The 20,201-nt window shown below is 34.9% G+C and overlaps 1 protein-coding gene across 2 annotated transcripts; it reads right to left on the reverse strand.

The window, feature by feature from the left end:
• Positions 1-936: 936 nt before the first annotated feature.
• EIF5A2 (eukaryotic translation initiation factor 5A2) lies at positions 937-17,022 on the reverse strand. 2 transcript variants are annotated; one of them, XM_016127544.2, is made up of 5 exons: positions 16,898-17,022; positions 16,020-16,219; positions 15,348-15,452; positions 6,176-6,307; positions 937-5,646 (listed from the first exon to the last, which is right to left on the reverse strand). In XM_016127544.2, the coding sequence occupies exons 2-5, from the start codon at positions 16,182-16,184 to the stop codon at positions 5,587-5,589; spliced, it is 462 nt and encodes a 153-aa protein (XP_015983030.1). In that variant the 5' UTR covers positions 16,185-16,219; positions 16,898-17,022; the 3' UTR covers positions 937-5,586. The 2 variants fall into 2 exon arrangements, with proteins under 2 accessions (XP_015983030.1, XP_015983031.1); XM_016127545.2 differs by having other exon boundaries at positions 16,020-16,239; positions 16,898-16,999.
• Between the last annotated feature and the right edge of the window lie 3,179 nt (positions 17,023-20,201).

Raw genomic sequence — 20,201 nt, forward strand, 5'->3', positions numbered from 1 at the left:
GGCAAAAGAGAGCAGGGCTGAGGGATGGAAGACTCTAACTTGGTGCTTCTTTTACCACCCAATTACCCTTGCTGTATCTGGAAGCATATGATATCAGTAATATTCATCATGGATATAAGGTGACAACTGCTATAGTACTCTTGGCATGGCTCACATGTCAGGGAGTCACAGACTTGTTCTATAATGGTACAGTGGAGGAAAGAAACTGCCAAGCCATCTAGGGATGAATCTGTCTAGATGTGTGTTGATTGGACATGGTGAGGAAAGGAAAAGGGTGAAGGGTTTGCTTCAGGGACTCATCACACCATTCATATCATTGTGGGAAAAGAATAGCAACCATGGTAGGGCAGGAACACCTCACATCCTGCGGGATCAGGGGTAGGGGAGAGCCCACTAAACTCTCCTGCGTTAATATGTCTAGAAGAATGTAGGAAGAGGACGAAGATGGGAAGATATTTTTACTCTTGTACTTGTAGAATTTTAAACGATGTGCCTATTTTACACATTTAAGCTATTTTTACTGCTTTAACCCTTCACCCTATTCTCCCAGTCCCCCAACGTCCCTCCCCTCTGTCTGGCCAGGGGAGGGAGGAGGCAATTGAGAGGATCATTTTATGAACATATAGATATCTAACCAATGTACTGTATACTTGAAACTAATTTAAATTTTTAAAAAGCCATTAAAATTTAAAAAATAAAACATCACTGCACCTAAATTTGGAACTAAAATTTAGAAATTAACATTCCCAGCCATAAAGCTGGGCCACTCTCTAATAAGGACCTAGAATATAAAAACACAATAAAAACAAAAGTTAGACTTTTTTAAAATAGTGAGATATATATATATATATATATATATATATATATATATATATGGTCATATAACTTTCTACTATGAAAATGTTTTTAGGAATGTATATATACAAGTGCAAGCTGTTAAATTAACTTTATTTTTAATATAACTGATGAAATTAACAAATACATTTTAATGTAATAAAAAATTACAATTGATGTTTACCATCTACATTTTAAAGGATTCTAACAAGTATTTTAGTATAGCCAAAGACTTAACATTTGAATTTTTCCTATTTTTGAAATGTAAAATGCACAATACCGATACTACATATCTTACACTTAAAAAATTTTAGTTAAAACATGAGTCTAAGCAGGTAAAAGAAAGAGTTCTCCTATACCTAAGACAAATAAAATGTATTACTAATAAAGTGCCATTGGATTAGACAATGCTATTTCAACTATTTCCTTTTGGAGAGGAGGACAAAAGTACATAATAGTCATTTTCTTTATTCTAGTGTAGAACTAGTAATTTGCATTAGGTGTTGTAACAAGCACAAGTGCTTATTTATCATAGATATTAACCACAATAAAGAATTCATTTCAAGAAAAATCACAACTATGAACAACTATGACTCATGACAAGCTGAATAGTCATCACTGAATATAGTTTAGTGTCTAGTTTTTCAAAAGTGCAATCTTGAACTAAGATAAATCTAACTCTACCAAAACTAAGAAATAGTTTTAGGGACTTCATATAAATAAAAAAAAAATCTCTTTTTCAATTGTAACATAGTTTTTAACCTGTTTGAAGGAGAGAGGTATAGTGGTAGATGGTAAAATTTTGGCAACAATTATGTTTCTAGCAGGTGAAAGCCTGATAGGCATTGCTATAAGATGCATCTTTCACATAAGGAAAATGTACTAATTAGATGTATATAGCACTTTTCAGGCACTTGACTTCATTCACTTGGTAGTTAAGTTGATGTTCAGATATTTATTTAATGGAAAAACATTAAATGATTTAGTGACTTTGAGCCATGTACCCACAGAACATCTGTGCTCCATAAGCTAAATTGAAATGTTCCCTGCTAAAATCAAATAATGATACCATATAACCAATTCGGAGGAAAAAATTTAATAGATTAAAGTTAATACATTGAATTTTCTCAATTTTAAGATTTTCCACAAAAAAGTTTTCTCAAGCCTTGGTTGTCTATTACTTGTCTTAATGCTAGAAAAAAAAAAAAGGCTTGAAAACTGTGAAATGTTATGCCTAAATGATATTAGAAAATTTTAAACTGTTGATCAGTTCAAAAGAATATACTATTAATGGAAATATGCCTATTATTTGCTCTTCTTAAGAGCCATGTTTTCTCATAGTAAGTCTGCTCCTCATTTATATTATAGAATTCAATATGTAAACATTTTAATATACTCAAAAGAGCATTATAAATTTCGATCTGTTGTCCCTAAATATGTTTGAGAACTACTACATCAGTTTCTGGCTTTGAAACTATCTTTTGGGTCCATGCTAAAGGAATGTTTTCAGATATATCACTGAGGATAGGATTCTAGGATAAGACTATCAAATTCTATTCTAAAATGAAAAAACATGGCAAGATTCCAGTACAGATATTAGTAACGTTCTCATTTTTTTCTTGAATACTTAGTATATAGTTTAAGTATGTTGACTTTAAGGATTTTTTTATTTGCATATAATATAATTTGGAAAAATTCTGCAATATACTTTCAGGCAGTTAGCTTTAAAATAATGAAACTTTAGCTCTTAGCACAAACAGCCCTGAGAACAATGCATTCAAATTACAGCTCAACTAGAAATAATCTAATTGAGAAACTTTAAGGTACAAAAACAAATTCTGGAAAAGTTGTAAATTAAAAAAAAATGTTACCAAGATTTCAGGCACTACCAGACTACAGTACTTTTAAGAGTTGGAAAGACTTTGTAAAAAGAACAAACATACAAAGCTATGTGTGCACATGCACACATATTGTGCTATAATGAAAAACTGTGTCCCCAAATTTCATAGCCTAAACATTTTATTGCAGTATCTACTATTAAAGATATCATGCTCTGGCTACAGGCGAGTTTTGGTGATTGTTATAAAGCATTGGTACTGAATTTTGTATCATCAATGGAAACAGATTCAAAAGCTTGGTTAGCAACAATTTCAAGTGACTGACAGCCCTTAGAGGGGAGCATGAAAGAAACATCATAATTATGATTATGACTCAAATGCTAAGTCAAAGTAGCAATGATTTGACTATTTCAGAGGGTATACAACTTTGTAGCAAATAAGGTATAACAATGTGTTTACAGTAGAAATAAAATGGTATTCTAAAAAGAAACATATTCCACTTGCTAATATTATATAAACTGGTAAAATGCCTGCAGACAAAAATGGTTTATCACTGTATAATCTATCATCATGACAGTCTACATTCTATACATGGTAACTTGTGATATTTAACATTTGCTACAAAAAAGTACAACAAATACTAGTAATCAACTATTAACATTTCCAATGTCACAAAAAAATGAAGTCACTTCCATTTTGTGTTAAAAAATGTTTCCCTGCATCTTTTTAATGTTATAAAGCTTTACTAAATGAAATATTTTGTTCTAGAGAAACATGTATTGACTTACATGAAAATAAAGTCTCATATCTTTAAAATCTATACTTATATGTCATAGTATTTATACTTCATTATAGTACTTAAATGAAATATTTATGCATAAATAGGTTTTGCCATTCAGGGTATGAAGATAGAGATGCATTATTATAATTTATATACACTTACCTCGCTATCGAAAATATATTTATGTGAAGTTTGACAAGTTAGGAAGAACAAAGGCATGCTGATCCATAACTAATACTGAACCAGAATACTACCATGGTTAACTGGGGTCATATGTATGACCAGCAAGCAGCACAGATTGATAACTCTCTGGAATTCCTGTGGGTAACAATGCCAACAAGTAATAAGTAAGATACACATTATAAAGTACTGAAAAACTAGAGCAGTATGTAGTAGGTACTCAAGTGGAATACTGGAAAGAATTTAGCCTAATTCCTAATTGAGCTTTAGATGGGCAAAAGCTAAAATGTTACACTAAAAACTATTAACTGCAACCTCAACACTTCTTGTGCTTTAGAATTCTCCTTGCATTTCCTTAAAGTATCTTGCTTTTTGTCCAAGTGGGTTTGCTGAGGCTAACACAAGATTTAAAAGTATGAGCAAATTAAGTTACTAAAACTTTGAGATCTGTTCCTAATGCAATTTCCAGTCACTAATTAGATCAGTTATAACATCATATATATTTTCCTCTAGATAAGAATAGAGGCCTTGTATAAGCCAAAGCATGGTGGGAGATGTATCATAATCAGTCTTAGAGAATTACCGTATTATGAAAATAGTAACTTTGCTCTAAGTTTCACTCCAGTATAATTATTGTTATTGAGCTGAAGGTCCTCAAAAACCCTGTGACAATGTTTAGAATTCTAAAGTATATATAATCTAAAAGCCTAAACAGAAATGTAGCAAAGTCACCTAAAACATTTTTTAAAATACTTCAGTTTATAGAATTCTTTCCTAGTTATATTTCACATGAGTAACAGAATTGAGTCACATGATAATCAGAAAAAAAATACATATATCTACTTGTTAAGTTAAATAATGATTACCACATAAAGTAACTTTTCTTCCATAACTCTAATTCACTTTCATTCCACTTTAGAAAAAATGTACATAAATTTAACATGTTCAAATCAATTTGAAGTGAGACATCCAGTTTTTGTTTTACAAATAAATATTTTGATGTCAAAAAGTCTACTTACAAATGGTTGGAAATAAGTGACTACTATAAATGCCAACTTTTATTGACATAACTTATCAATATAATTGATTAAAAAATCAACATAATTGACAAAAAGCACTGCATAGTATCCAATAAAGCAGTTCACTCCTTTAAAGAGAGAGAACACAAAAGTTAAAAGCAAAAGTACAACTAGAAGGAAACTTTCTATTTTTATGCTGATTATGAAGGCCTTAAATAAAAACCTATAACTTTAATCAACCCCTTTTGTCACTGTTGTCTTCTTTATAATGTGACTAATAATCACCCAACAGTTAATGCCTGTCAACCATAAGCAGGTATGAAAATCAACATATATAAAATTATATTAAGTTGGCCAACAATTTAGCAAAGAACAGTAGGACTGAGATAACACAGGTGGGTACACATGGCTGCTAAGATAACTGACATTTTTTGATAATATTTTTGTTTAAGGATTTGTGCTTGCCACACACAGGCTGAAACTGTGACAGTTCCAATCCATAATTTACTTACTCTATGATATTAAGTCTGAAGTTAATGCAGAGCAATTCAACTTAAATGTGGTTATTTAAATACTACTAATGCTACATGGTTTCACTTAAAACCCTGGTTTATTTATCATTTAACTAAAGTTCAAGAATGAATTGGTCAGATAAATCACATCTGCTAAAGCTACCTTGTCTATTTATGGACTCATACAGAAAATAGGAGTGTTATAGGAAAAACACCTATAAAATTAAAAAAAAATTACACATCTTGATTACTTTTTAAAATTACCAACTGCTTGCAAAACTAACTCAGCACAATTTGATAACAATTAAAATTAAATGAGGTTGCTTATGAAGGCCATAGCTTTGGTGACAACTTAGGACCAAACTTTAGATCTGCAGTTGATCCAGACCTAAACGGTTTGCTCATGCCTGACGTTCCCATTTTTATTTGCAGGGCTTTATGGCTACAGCATATTCTTCACTCATTGCACACATGACAGACACCTAGAAAGGAAAAATGCAAGCAAAAGTTATTCAGAAGGTAATATGCACTTAAGATATATTTAATTCATTATATACTGTACATTTGTGGATATGTTATATATATCGACTTTGGAAACAGGTATTCCAAGACCAAATAATCTACTTTCTTTAGAGTTTCCTAAAGTGAAATTTCTCAAATTGTAGTTTGTAAGACAACTTCCATGGAATAGGGAGAATAAAAACTATAAATGTTTCAAATTTGTTAGATGTTATGTATTCCCGTAGCATTTGTTCCTATACTTAAAAGAGTAGCTCAGATGTTGATCTTCAAAACAATTTGCGGCTGACAGTGTCTATGTAGCAAAATGAACATTGACAATTTTTTGGTAATGGGTCTCTAAGGATGTCATGGGAAACTTGCCTTATAGAGATCATTTTCAGCATTTCAGCAGTATTTAAAAGCTACATTTCATATATGGTATTTTATGCTAACTAGTTTAGGCCAAATTTTTATAAAATGGTTTAAAAAAATCTTCTCATGTGTCTTTACCTGTACATCTTCACCTGCATTGTATTTCCCTTCTATTTCTTTGCCTAGTTCACCTTCTGGCAGTTTAAGATCCTCACGAACTTCACCAGTTTCTGTCAGCAGGGAAAGGTAACCATCCTGAATGCATATCAGCTATTAAAAGAAATTATATCATTTGCACTGATTAGATTACACTAACCCCTTTGTAATAGTTACATAGTTAAATTGCAATACTCATTAATTAATATAAGCACACAATGATACATTAATATATTCTTGGTGCTTAAAAATGCTAAACAAACAGAAGTATAAAATATGTACAGGCTAAAAGTGTAAGTTCACTCTTCCCTGCACCTCTATCACCTGCCCCCCCCCACACAAAGTCTCTGCATTATTAAACAGTTTAGGCTTCTTTGTAGTGTATTCTGAAGCATTTACATTTATGTACACAATACAAATATAGTTGTTCCTTAAAAAACAGTACATGTATTTTTCAGCAAGCTGTTTTCACTTAATAACATATCTTAGAAATCTTTCCAAACTAGAAAATATGGACTTATTTTTGTCTCTTTAACCTCTTCACAATTGCATAGATATACTGTAACTGACTCAACCATTTTCCCATTAAAGGGCATAAAGGTTATTTTTAGTTTTTCACAATCACAAACAATGTGTTTTATAATTTCATTATGAACAAAGTTAAGTGGAAAATTTTTAGTCTCTGACTCACTGCTAACACCAGTAGATTTTTTTTTTTTAAAAAAAGACAAAAGTTAACTTGTTGATGACAAAATGAAACAAACCCAGTCATCAACCTAATTTGCAAAAGGCACAGTTTTGATATAATTGATTCTCTTTTGTTATAGGCACGAGGAAACAGCCAGGCTGCATTAATTTATTCTGAAAGCATGAACACCAGCAGTGTGCCTAGAATTCTAACAGTTTTTATAAAAGGAAATTATCCAGAATACAGATGTTAATGTTGACATATACAAAAGGAGTCAAAAGACATGACCCCAAACCCCCTTTAGCCACTAGGGTATAACACAGGCGCACCATAGCTCTCCTCTATGGTGCAACCAAATCTGGCTCTGGCTTTCTATAGAAATCCCAACTAACACAGGAGATTTCAGTTTTCCACATGTCTAAAATCTCAAAAACAAAAACCATCCTATAAAGCAACCACAAACACTTTTAATTAATCTTTATCTCTTTCGAATATTTGTGAGGTGATTGGTAGTGGAGTGGGGGAGCAAGGAGGTTATGTAGAAGTATAATTTTTAAACAATTAACTACAGGCTTCGAGGTGGATCTTTTTGATTTCGACTGTTTTAGGAGTTCCCTATTGCGTCTCGACTTTTTGGCGAAGATCAAGTGTAGGAGTTCTCTGAAGTGGAACTTGTCTATTTTAAGAGTTAAAGGTTCACAGCGCCATTAGTGACTGAAATATAAAGCTAAATAGTAATACTAGTATTCTGATGTTTACTTATATAATAATGGTACTTTGTTTTTTGATTTTAAAAATTCATAAAATAAACTGTGGGATGAAATAGAAAGCATTTCAAGTATAAAAATATATAGACATATTATAAAACATCTTGTAAAATGTATTTGTATGTTAAGTATCTTATTAAAATAAATTGCTTTATGAAATAAAATTAAAATTTGCAAACATAAAACTAAGCTATAGAAAAATAAAATTAATAAAAATGAATTATTTGATCTTAAATTATTTATTTAAAAATTTTCGGATATACAAAAAAGTTATAAAAATAATGCAACAAAATTATCTTATCTTTTACCTGGATCCATCCATTGTTAACATTTAACTACACATGCATTTTTTCCTCTCTGTATATATAAAATATGTACATGCATATCATATACATTCTTATTCTTTTCTTATTTTTACTGAACCACTTGAGAATAAATTTCACACATCATGACTCTTTAGTAATAAATACTTCAGTGTATTTTTCTGAAAAACAAGGACATACCTTTATATAATCAGTTTATTTTTCAAAACCAGGAAATTCAATATTGCTACTACATTATTCAATGTATAGTTCATATTTAAATTTGCCAATTATCCCAATATTGTCTTTGATAGCATCTTTTTCCTCTCATCTTCAGGATCATATCTTGTATTTGGTTGTTATGTTAATTTAGTCTCTTTTAAACCGAACAGTTCCTCACTCTTTGTGTTTCATGACAGTGACATTTTTGAGGAGTACAGGCTTGCTGCATTATAGAATGTTTCTCATTTTGGGATTGTCTAATTGTTTCCTCATGATTCAGGTAATGAACTTTTGAGGGATACTACTAAGCGAAGTGTCCTCTGAGTATCTTACCAGGAGGCAAATGATGTCAATCACAGTATTACTTGTGATATTAACTTTGATCAGTTGGATAAGGGAGTATCTGCCTGATTTATCCACTCTAAAGGTATTATTTTCCCTTCTGTAATTTGCAGTCTTAAAAAAAAAAAAAAGCTAATGGTGTCATTGTTGAGTTTTAGGCATTTTTTGTGCAATTGTTTTTTCATCTTCTTTCAAAGCCCTCTCTGACTCTACAGAGTTGGCAGGAAAGGATGGTGAGGAGACAATTACAAGTCAATTTTAAATATTTCCTTCTAATCATTACCTTTAAACCAATCTATTCATTTGATAACTTTAAGATGCCTTTGAACTTGATATTAGCAAGCAGGGAGACAGAAAAGGGCAGGGTCAGAAAACTTATAATAGAGGGGCTTGGCATGAAGGGGTATACTAAGCTGCTGACAAATGAAATTTATATACCCACAAAATACTGGTGCCAGAATGTGGCATCTATTATTTCCTACTAAAATAATCCAATGTATGGTGCTATTTCTCCCAATGTAGGATGTTATTTCTCTCTATACGGTTCCTTGGAAAAATGAGTAATTCCAGGTCCAGAAAAGAAAGCATACAAGATGAACCAGGAGCCAGCTGTTATACTAGTAAGCATAGCTTAACAAAGACCACTAGGCTCACATTATAGGGACTCAGGAGCTAACCTGAATAAGGTCTTTATGGCCAAATATAGAACAATTTGAAAATCAATAAAGATAGTAATTGCAATGGATTGAAATTCAAATATGGTAAAATTCATAGTGGAAAAAAACCACTCGATTAGTTATATTCAGTGAATACTAGGGCACCAGTTCATTTTGAAAACTGGTAATTAAAAGGAATCAAGCATTTATATTGTTTTTCCTATTATATACTATACCAATGGGTAAACAAAAAAATTATTGATGAAGGGAAGTTGCTCTTTATAAAAGTGTTCTGGCTAAAAAAAAAAAAAAATGAAGAAATGACAGATTATTTTTTCTTCCCTAATAAATTAATGGGTTGAGGCAATTACATAACTACTAACATCACAAAAAGAGAAACAATCAGACTTATTTACCTGATGGTTGTACAGAACATCATCTATGGAGTAGTTTGTATTACAGAAAGAAGAGGAAGAAAATAAAAATCTAAACTGAATCTGATCAAGCCTCTACATATAATTATCAATTTCCAGGAAACACATGGAATAGAGGAACATGTTAAACAATAAGGAAATGCAATTAGCAAAATACAGAATGTGAGAAAGTCTACAGAACAAATGATGTAGCTTTTTTTTTTAATCAAAAAGTTGAAAGAGGGGTGGGGGAGGGAGAGAACTCTAGTAAATGAGGGAGAGCTATAGATTAAAATAGATTTAAGAGATACACCAATTGGTTTCAATGTGTGAATTTATTTTAGGTCCTGATTTAGGTAAATCACAAAACAAAAACAATAACCATCACATCCCAAAAAGCAAAAAAGAAAAATAATATATAGATATATAGATATATTATATATATAATATTAGAAAATGTAAACATCGATTGGTTGATTGGATATTTAAAGGTATTAAGGAATTACTAATTTTTTTGGTACCATAGTGTTTTGATTTTTTAATAGTTCTTATCCTTAGAAATATATAACAAAATATTTCAGATGAAATGAAAATGATATAATATCTGATATTAGCTTCAACATAATCAAGAGGTAGGGTATAAAAAGAAAAAATAGGTGTGGGGTGTAGATGAAACAAAACTGGCTGTATGTTGATAATTGTTAAAGCTGGATGATGGATATATGGGGGTCATTATATTTTGAAAAGTTCCACAATAAAAAATGAAAAAGAAAAATGCTATGGTGTATAAGAATTCTATGAAGAGCACTGTAACTACTAAACGGTTGGAGGCACAGAGAGCTGAAAAAGCAAAGCATGAACTGAAAGGAAGGATATGGAAAGAGTTAGATTCTGCCCAGGATGTGATCAGAATTAGAAAGAACACTAAAAATGGGGAATTATAAACTTTTTTTTTTGCCTGCATTTGAATTATTGGTATGCAACAGAAGGCTGGAGAAGGCATGTCATCACTATAGGTGCCTTCTGAGCCCTAATTTCTGAATTTAATTTTGTTCCTCATTCTATTTCAAACAACCAGAATTAAGGCCTCTTTCTTTCTATTTCTTCCTTTTCCTCTTCTTCCAGCCTCTTAAGCTCCTTAGTTAGAGCTGCTGGTCCCTGGTAGAGACTTAATGCTTGATCATTATTTTAAAACCTAAGCAAATAACACTATCATCAACTGGAAGCATAATCTGACCCACCAAGCCATGAAGTTGGGTATGCACAGCAGCACTCCATCATCAAGTGGAAGTAGCATATACGAGATCAACTCGAGCAGGTCCTAAGGTCACAAACAAGTTGTATAAGAACTTGGCTTGACTGAGAAAGCACCGTCTTCTGCTACATCAACAACTTCTCCCTCAATTTATACCAATGACTTTATGGGGAGTTCCTCTATGACCTGCTGACTGAAAAAGAAAATTCCTAATGGTTTTTAGATGGTTATGCATGATTTGATGAAATTATTCAGAGGGGGCCCTGAAATATAGTGGAGGTGAGAAAAGCTTCATGCACTGGATGTGAAAGAAGAGAGAACAAGAGGTTTGCATTTACACTAATTATGGGCAATGCCTAAGAGTTTGGGTGGAAGGTAAAGGACACTGAAAGAACAAATAGAAAAATTGGTGACAGTAAATGTGGGGAAGTGGTAATGTGGAAGGACTCCAAATAGAGAATGTGCCCATGTAAATACCAAAGGGTATCTGTTACAAAGGGAGACAATTAGGTGGACAAGATGATTCTATCTGTGAATGTCTTTCAGCTTCTTTATGTAGTCTTTCCTGTCTTGGCTCAATTGGCTTATGAAGAAAGTGGCCATGGTGGCATGGACTCAAAGACACAGGCTTTCTCTCACCAAAGCTGATCTGACTACATATACTACTGAGTACCTCATAGCAGAGACCAATACAGAGTACCTGATATGGCACCATTCCCCAGGGATAATAGCAAGCCACCTGGCAACTCTGTATTCCTTCGGTCATGGAAGAGGTAGCGGTTTGCACTCATTCCATTAGATTTTTATTCTAGGTATGGATTTGACTCCCCTGCCTGCAGTGCTTCTGCTGAAATTCCATCTGTGAATTTATAGAATTCCACATTCCGGTCAGGATCACACACGGTATCGTGCAAAATAAAAGGGAACAGGGCAATGTTCAGAGAATTCAATGGTCTATGTGCTCCATCATTCGAAAACAGTTTGCCTGTGTCAACTGGGCTATTGAAAGTGTCATTTTTGCCACTTGCTGGGTGATATTTTGTGGGTCTGGGTGCTATTTAAGAGGTTGCAATATATTTCAATACATGGTACTATTTCTCCCATTGGTCTAATATACAGGTCTAGGAACCAAAGGTTGTGGCTCTTCTTACTATTATTCCTAATGATACTGTAGCAAAATACTCGCTTATTGTTCCTGCAATACTGAGATCTGCCAGTTTTGAAATTTTTTATTCTTAAAGAAAGACTTCTTTCACCAGAAAACAGAAAGATTCCACAGAACAGGTAAATAATATAAAAAGACTTTAACCTCAAGGAACTCATAGAATTATTTTCTTTGTTGTTGCTCTTTCTTAAGTTGTAACAACAAAATTCAACTCACAGATGCCAATATCCAAAAAGCATACCATTTATTTGAAGAATAGACTATGATTTTAATATTCATAGGTTTGGCAATTCACCAATCAAAAGGTCCACAATATATACTTTAATATATCCTGCAGTAGTTAGTTTTCTTTCTGAAAAAATGGTCTTCAAATGATAACACTTTAGTGAATGCAGAAAAGGCACTTGTGTTGTCTATACAGGAACACAGAATCTTCTTAAGAAACTTGATTCAAATAAGTGCCAGAGTTCTATATTTTAAAATTTGGGGATTTCCTAAGGTGTCTGGATATATTTGCATTTACACCATCACTGAGCTCCAGACAACCACAACTACTTTGGGGGAAAGTAAAAGAAATTAGCAATTCCAAACCTAGCTATATCTTACAATGGAAGTCTGGAGAAAATTCTTTCATTCTGAGCTTATTTTAAAATACATAAAGATAAAATTATAAATATTAATGTATTTGTTTTCCTAAACAAAGATTTAGTTTTAAATTATTATAATGACTATGTATATATTATATATATAACGCATATATATTTCATTTTAGCTGACTGCCAAACTAACACTTGAAATACTCAATAAAGCAAATACAAAGGACATATAGCTAAATAATAAGTAGGAATTTAATCAAGGCACTTGGAATAGGTGAGTGAAGTTGTCCACAGCCCAATAAATATAATGGGAAAAGCTCGCAGAACAATTTTTTTTTTTTTACACCTACAGCACTCGGTCTTCCTAGGTGGTCTCCCATTCAAGTACTAACCAGGCCCAGCCCTGAGTAGCTGGGATCGGGGATGTTCAGGGTGACATGGCTGTAGACTACTACTATTTTGCAATGAACAGAAATAAGTACTCTATGGTGACTTGATAATGAAGGGATGTGATCACTGGGTACTTACTCTACAAGGCACTGTTCTAAGTATTAACTATTTAAACCTCACAATGATCTCATGAAGGGTTTATTATTTTTATCTCCATTTTATATATAAAGAAAGGAGGCAAGAGGTTAAGTAACTTGACAAAGGATGTCACACGGTTAGTTAGTGCTGAAGCAGGGGTTTGGACCCAGACTACCTGGCTCGAGTTATTCTCTTATTCACTCTGCAGTAAAAACTACACACCAAAGACTGGGACAAAGACAAAGTCTTGGGTGAAAGATTTAAGGTGGCATCAAAAGGAAATATCAGTGATAAGATAAATATTTTAACAATATTTAAAAAAATTAAAATGTAAAAATGCCATGATGAACAAAATATCAAAATTTTAAATCATAGAATTAGAATTACTGATTTTTTCCTTTTGCCTTAGGCTCCTATGTGGCTTAGTATTGTTATTGGTCCTATCTTTTTTCAAAAAAATTTGTGCTCTAGACAACGGACTCATTTACCTCATTCCCTTCACTCTGGTCCAGGCCCTGCTACATCTCAAAATAAAACATAAACCAAATTTTTCCTTTATGTTAAATTTTGAGCTCCAATCAATAATTGGCTAATTTGATCACAGTAGTAATTATCTGAACTACTGATAATACCTGAATTACTGATATCATATTTCTGAAATATTCAAAAGCATTCTATGTTGGCTGCATGTTAATGAATATCATAAATGTTGAATAGTCAAAGAATTCACATGTTAAGAATTAAAACAGAAATCCATTTTGGCAAAAGAAAATTTTATGCTTAGCCTTAGCCAGCTACACTATTCTTACCTCAATGAGTAATTACCTATGCATTTAACAAATGTTTATTGAGCACCACTATATGTCATGTCTAAATCAGGTATTTCAAGAATAATGGAATGATTAAGTGGGATATTTACACAGGGAAAGAGAGAGCAGAAAAAAACTACTTTTTGGATATATCTACTTAGGAGGTAATTTAATCCTCACAATATTCTCTTTTCTGGATGGAAAGACTAAGGCTCAGAGAGGATGTGTAATTTATCCAAGGTCATCCGGCCAGGAAGTAGCAGAACTGAATTTGAACCCAGAAATGTCGGACTAAAACAAACAAACAAACAAACAAACCACTTGCTATTATTATACTAAGACAATTCAAATTTTTAGAAAAGCTTGAAAGCAACCTAGAAAACATAAGTGGGGAAGTAAAAATATAAAACTGCTTACTAGATAAAAACCATGTAAAAATATGTTTACATGTGGACAAAGAGTAAAATAAAGTCATTGGGTAATTACAGTAGACAGTAATACTCTTTAAAAATTATGTCATGTAATAAAAGGTATAGAAAGAAATCAATTTAAACTGGATAAAACAAGTCTAAGTGTCACACTTGTATTTCTCACTATGTAAAATGAACAGAAAAGAGTACTAGATATGGTATGCTTGACACAGAAATGGAAGACTTTCAAGAAAGACTTTAGTTATGATTAATCTAAGCTCCCACATCCTATGAGGTCAGTGGTTTGGTTACTATCAATACTCGAAACAACAGAATGCTGTCATTAAACATGACCTATCCAAATGTATAATTGGAACTAAAATTTGAAGTTTATACCTATAATTTAACAAAAGGTCACAGCATGGTCAGAGAATATAAATAAAACAATTACATAGTTTTTAAAAATTTTCTTCACTATATTCAGTGACTGTGTACTTTATCCTTTATGTTTAAGCCTTTCAACTTATTTATTTAAGAATACCAAATGCTGACTCACATTTGTTAATACACAAACTTGGTTGGTGGAACATGAATTCCAATAATTTCTTGAAAGTCTTAGGTCTGATAAGTGAAAAGAAATAAAACATATGAGAGAGAGTTATCTAAATTTGAAATATTTTACAACAAAGAGAATAGTAATTTAACCAAACATTAAACTTATTCAGTCACAATTTGCAGAATATGCAGTCATTTAATCTGAGAAACAAGAAGTGTTTAACTTTTTAAAAATGCAAGAATGTTAAAAAATAGCAAAGTAGAATAATCCTGAATAAGGTACAAATTTTAATATCATTATTTCTCCAATTTCTAAGATAAGCAGTACCTAATAATTGGTTAGAAAAATCTATAACACTACTCCTGGCTTTTGCTGAATTACAACTGATAGAATGTATTTACACCTTTAAGAAACAAGAAGCACTCTAAAGGAAATTAGTACTTACTTGATAATCATTTCTCTTAATATTTGGAACATCCATGTTGTGAGTAGAAGGGCAAATATCTTCATATTTTTTGCCCGTGAAAATATCAATTCCAACAAGGTGAACCTAACAGAGAAGGGAGAACAGGAGACCTATTTAATCTTTGCCAAGTATATCACTCATTACATACACAAGAGCACAATACCAACGACGATTATGACAGATTCTTTCTCCTTTCAAGGTCATCTAATCTTACTTTCTTAAAAAAATGTAGTGGTCACAGAATTGAGAAGAATGAACAACTAAACAGTATCACGACATAGCAAGATCCAAATCATATACAGCCTGGTAATTCAATTAAGCCCAATAATTCAATTATAAGAGTGAATAAGAAAAATGATGAACTTAGGTTTCTTAGAAATACGTTAGAACAGGTTTTCTGATTTGTAAACGAACGGATCTAAGTCACTAAGATTCAGGAAAGTTTCAGTTCCCAATTAATGAAACATTCTGAGGGCCCAAGGAGGAAATGCTACCTTTCAGTATTCAAAGCAATAGCTGATCACTCAGTAATTGTGGGAAGGAAAAAAAGCGTGCTTATTTCAAAGTTTTAAGTACAGAAATCTCATGTTCTGTAATGTAAAGCAAATGATCAAAATCTTAACGCAAAGACGCACCAGGAAGGGCGCTTACCTTGGCATGACCATGTTTTCCAGTTTTGGAAGTTGACATCTCCACTATTTTGCATGGTCGTCCTTTGAGCACCACGAAGCCGTTTTTGCGCAGGGCCGAACACTGCATAGGGTAAGTGCTGGAAGCCCCAGCGTCTCCAGTAGTGAAATCAATTTCATCCGCCATGGTGGGCTGGGGAAAGGGTAGCTTTTCCGAGGAAACTACGTAAAAAGTTTGTTTGCTTTTTAACAACGGGCACAAAGATAAAGAAATATCTCATTTGGAACAGGTTACGTGCCAAGCATCATTGATCTTTTATTTGTGCATTTTAGAACATCTACCCAAGAACAGTGGGCACTTTCTAACTTCGGCCTCTACAAACTTTTCCATCCTTTATTGGAGAGGTGGGGAAGGAAGTTGCAGAGAGCTAGCTAGGGGTGGGGGTACCCGCGCCCGCGCAGGGAGCCGCAAATCCCGGCCCCCATCGTCCCACCGCAGGAGAAGCCGGCGACCTTCCAGCACAGAGCCGCGCCGCACCGCCCGGCCCTCCGCCGCCGCCCTGATCCCCACTGCGGGGGACCCAGCCCAGGCCGCACGTCCCCACGAAGGATGGGGATAACAGGACCAGGCCAGCAGCACCTAGCCCTCGCGCACCGGGCGCGCACTAAACTCCCCGGACGCGTCGTCGTAGCCCCGGCCTCTCATGCGCCCCCTTGTCCTGCCAGCATCCTCGGCCCGGCCCGGCTCTGCATGGGCCTGAGCGCTAGTGGGTCCTGCGCTCGCCTCCGTTCCCCCCATCCATCTTTCCTCCTCCCCTCATTAGGACTCGGCTCCGGCCGCCTTTCCCGGCCCTGTCTTGCTCCGGTCCCAGCCCCACCAGTTTTTCCGCACGTCTTCACCTTTCAGCAAAGAAAGAGCGCCTTTCGCCTGCGCGCCCGCTTTGGTCCCCCACAGCAGCGGCGGCGGGGGCGGTGGCGGCCGCAGCAGTTCCAAGAGACGGGGCGGGGCCGCCACACTTTCCACACCCCGGCCTCCCCGCCCTTTCCCGCCCCCACCTCAGCCCCACTTCCGGGATAGGTCCGGCGCGTCACAGGCACCGCCCCCTCAGGCTACCATTGGCTACAAGGTTCCTGAGGCCTCGCCTAGTCACGTGAAGAGAGCCCTGGCTACCCCACGTGCTGCGGATTAGTGCACTTCCGGCGCGAAGAGCACTTTCTGGAGGCCGAATGGTGAAGGTAAACTCGTCAGCAAGGAAACTTTTAGGTTCGTTGCGTTCAGGTTTCAGTCGAAGTTTATGGGAGCCAAGCCACGCGCTCGGTGGCTCCTGCCCTCAGATCCCTGCCTGTTGTCATGTGCGAGTCGTTAGACCTCCAGAGGCGGGTGAATTCAACTGGTGCCCCGCGTGGCTTTGCAGGGAACTTGGGGTTCGAATTTCTGGCCCAGCTTGCAGCCTTCTTTGGTGGTCCAACCCACACTTGCTCCTCGAGATAGAGCCCAATACGGTACTTTATTACCCAGCTCTGCACTGTGGGCTCCGTGGAAGACCCAAGACACCCATGATGAGTGTATGGTAGCGACTGCCACTGGGTGCCCCACCCTAGTCGGCAGCCCTCTCAGGGTTGGGAACTCATGAGACGTCCTAGAACTGAAAAGCAGCGGCGAAATGACCTAACTCACTCCTTCCTCCAGAGGCTGTTTTAGAGTTATGGAGGGGACCTTATGTCTGACTCCTACTACATTGTCCAGTCTAGAAAGGTGTTTCCTCAGACTCAGGTCTTTTTTCCTCCTGGCGTTGGCATTCCATCGAGTTAGAGCTATCTTTGTCCATACCTCATTAGAACGGTTGGATTGTCTTCAAAATCGACCTAGAGCCAATAGAGACTTGTTGGATTAAGGACCAAGGTTCTTAAAAGAGATGAGCTCCCTCCCTTTCCATGGTTTCATTTCACAACCCACCACATTTTCCTACCTTGGAGAGGTGACTTCCACACCCCAGTTTACTGCTGTCTCATGAGTAGTCCCATTTCTCACATTCCTGTGTGGCTCTACAGTTTATACAGGTATTTCACACATGTTGTGTAATTTAACCTTGACTGTTACTGTCTTTTAACCTCAAATTTATTGTTATAACTTATACAAAGTAAAATTTACCTTTTTTAGTTATATGAATTTTGAAGAACATAGGCAGTTAGGTAACTACCACTATAATCAAAATATAGACTATTTCCTCATTTCAAAAGTTTTCTCCTGACTTTTTGTGGTCAGTCCCCTCCCCGCCAGGCAGCCCCTGACAATCATTAACAACTATTTTCCTACATTTTCAGTTGTGGAAAATGGCAGAGAAAAGTTAAATAATTTGTCCAGAATCACACAGCTAGCAAGTCAGAAGGCCAAGATTGAATTCTAAACAGTTTGGCTTCACAATTACTGCTTTACCTACAACTATATACTGCATTCACATAAAATTTGGATTTGGACTCAAATGATCCAGCTTCATTCATTCAATAAATACAGTTGGTTCTAGTGAAGTTACTGGAACACTAAATCAGTAAATACTGAATCATTGCTCCTAGGGGAAATACAGAATTGGGTTCCTGTGAGCCTGTGGTCACATTTTCATCAACTGAACAATATATAATCTTGTTTTATGTTTAAAGACACCTTATTTAATATATATTGATTCATTAACATTTAACTGACAGCCAACACCACTACAATTCATGCCCAAAGGAGGCTTATCTAATGCATGTATTTTCTCTGTAAAGCACATCACAGCCTTCTTTCTTGTGCTCAAAAACACTACACAGCACTGTAGCACTATTCTCAGGGGTCCTTTTAAACAGCTAAGTCATCAAAAAAAATTACAAAAAAATGTGAAAAAGTACCACTGATAGACAAAAACAAACAAACAAACAAACAAAAACCTTGTTTACTATTTGCCAGTTGAAAAAAGGCAGAGCATTGCCTTCTTTGACCTCAGCCGGGAAAATCTGTGTTAGATGACTCAAATCTTTCACTGTTCTGTGCATGTCCACAAATGATTGCCAAAGCATCTCATGTTGATTTTGAGGTTACAGGTAAATTTATCATGTAGAAAAACTCATAAATATGAAATCCATGAATAATGAGGAATGACCTTTTATTTTAGCACACTTAGTGATGCAATTATTATGTCGACCAGGACAGCCGCTTGTGTCTTAGGTACTTGCAGTCTAGTGCAGGATACAATCTAGCAATTTTAACAGATATAATAAATCCTACTAGAGAAATAACTATAGGATGCTGAAAAATGGAGCTCCTCATTTAGTCTAGGTGTTGTCCAATTGAAATGTAATGCAAGCTACATGTAACTTCGAGTTTTCTTGTAGCTACATTTAAAAGAAAATAAATTAATTTCAACAATATATTTTATTTAGCTGAATGCATCTAAAATATTATTTCATATGTACCAGTATAAAATTTATTAATAAGATAATTTCACATTTTTTATACTAAGCCTTCAAAGTCTGGTATAGACATCTCAATTCAGAATAGCCACATTTCAAATGCTCAGTAGCTATGTATGACTGAGGGCTATTATATTGGGCATTACAGGTCTGGAAAATTTTGACACTGTTTCTCTGGGAGTGATATCCTAATTTGATATCTGAAAAATAAGCAGAAGTTAACACTAAAGAAGGATTTGGAAAAGGCATTTTAGGCAAAGGGATTGGAAGTAAAAAGACCTATTGGTGACAGAATTGTGGCATCATCTTGGACTGCAAATAGTTTAATGTGACTGATGCATACTGTTACAAAAAAAAATGGGTGAATTTGGATTTTATACCAAGAGCAACAGAGAAACATCGAAACAATACATAGAATAAAATGACAGAATATTTTTTTTATTTAGATGACCCTGGTTATGATATGAAGAATTCTTTAGAGAGAGAAAATATTGGGAATAGGAAATGAATCAGGAAGAAATAGTTAATGTTTGTCAGCAAGGGTGGTGACTGTGAGAACATAGAGAAGATAGATTCAAGGGAATTATAAGGGAAGATGTAAAGACTGTCATAATTTAATTTTGGGGGTCAAGGCATGAGAAGGAAGGAAGGAAGAAAGGAAGGAAAAAGAAAGGAAGAAGAAAGGAAGGAAGAAGGGAGGAAGGAAGAAGAAGAAGGATGGAAGAAGAAGGAAAGAAGGAAGAAGAAGAAGGAAGGA

This window comes from Rousettus aegyptiacus, unplaced genomic scaffold, assembly GCF_014176215.1.
Source record: "Rousettus aegyptiacus isolate mRouAeg1 unplaced genomic scaffold, mRouAeg1.p scaffold_m13_p_4, whole genome shotgun sequence".
Lineage (NCBI taxonomy): Eukaryota > Metazoa > Chordata > Mammalia > Chiroptera > Pteropodidae > Rousettus > Rousettus aegyptiacus.

Excerpts from the sequence above, each read along its gene's own strand:
- EIF5A2 (XM_016127544.2), bottom strand. The coding sequence starts at position 16,184 with ATGGCGGATGAAATTGATTTCACTACTGGAGACGCTGGGGCTTCCAGC. Across the intron at positions 15,453-16,019 it reads GAAAACATGGTCATGCCAAG|GTTCACCTTGTTGGAATTGA; the intron begins GTAAGCGCCCTT and ends CTTCTCTGTTAG. Across the intron at positions 6,308-15,347 it reads TTAAGAGAAATGATTATCAA|CTGATATGCATTCAGGATGG; the intron begins GTAAGTACTAAT and ends TTCTTTTAATAG.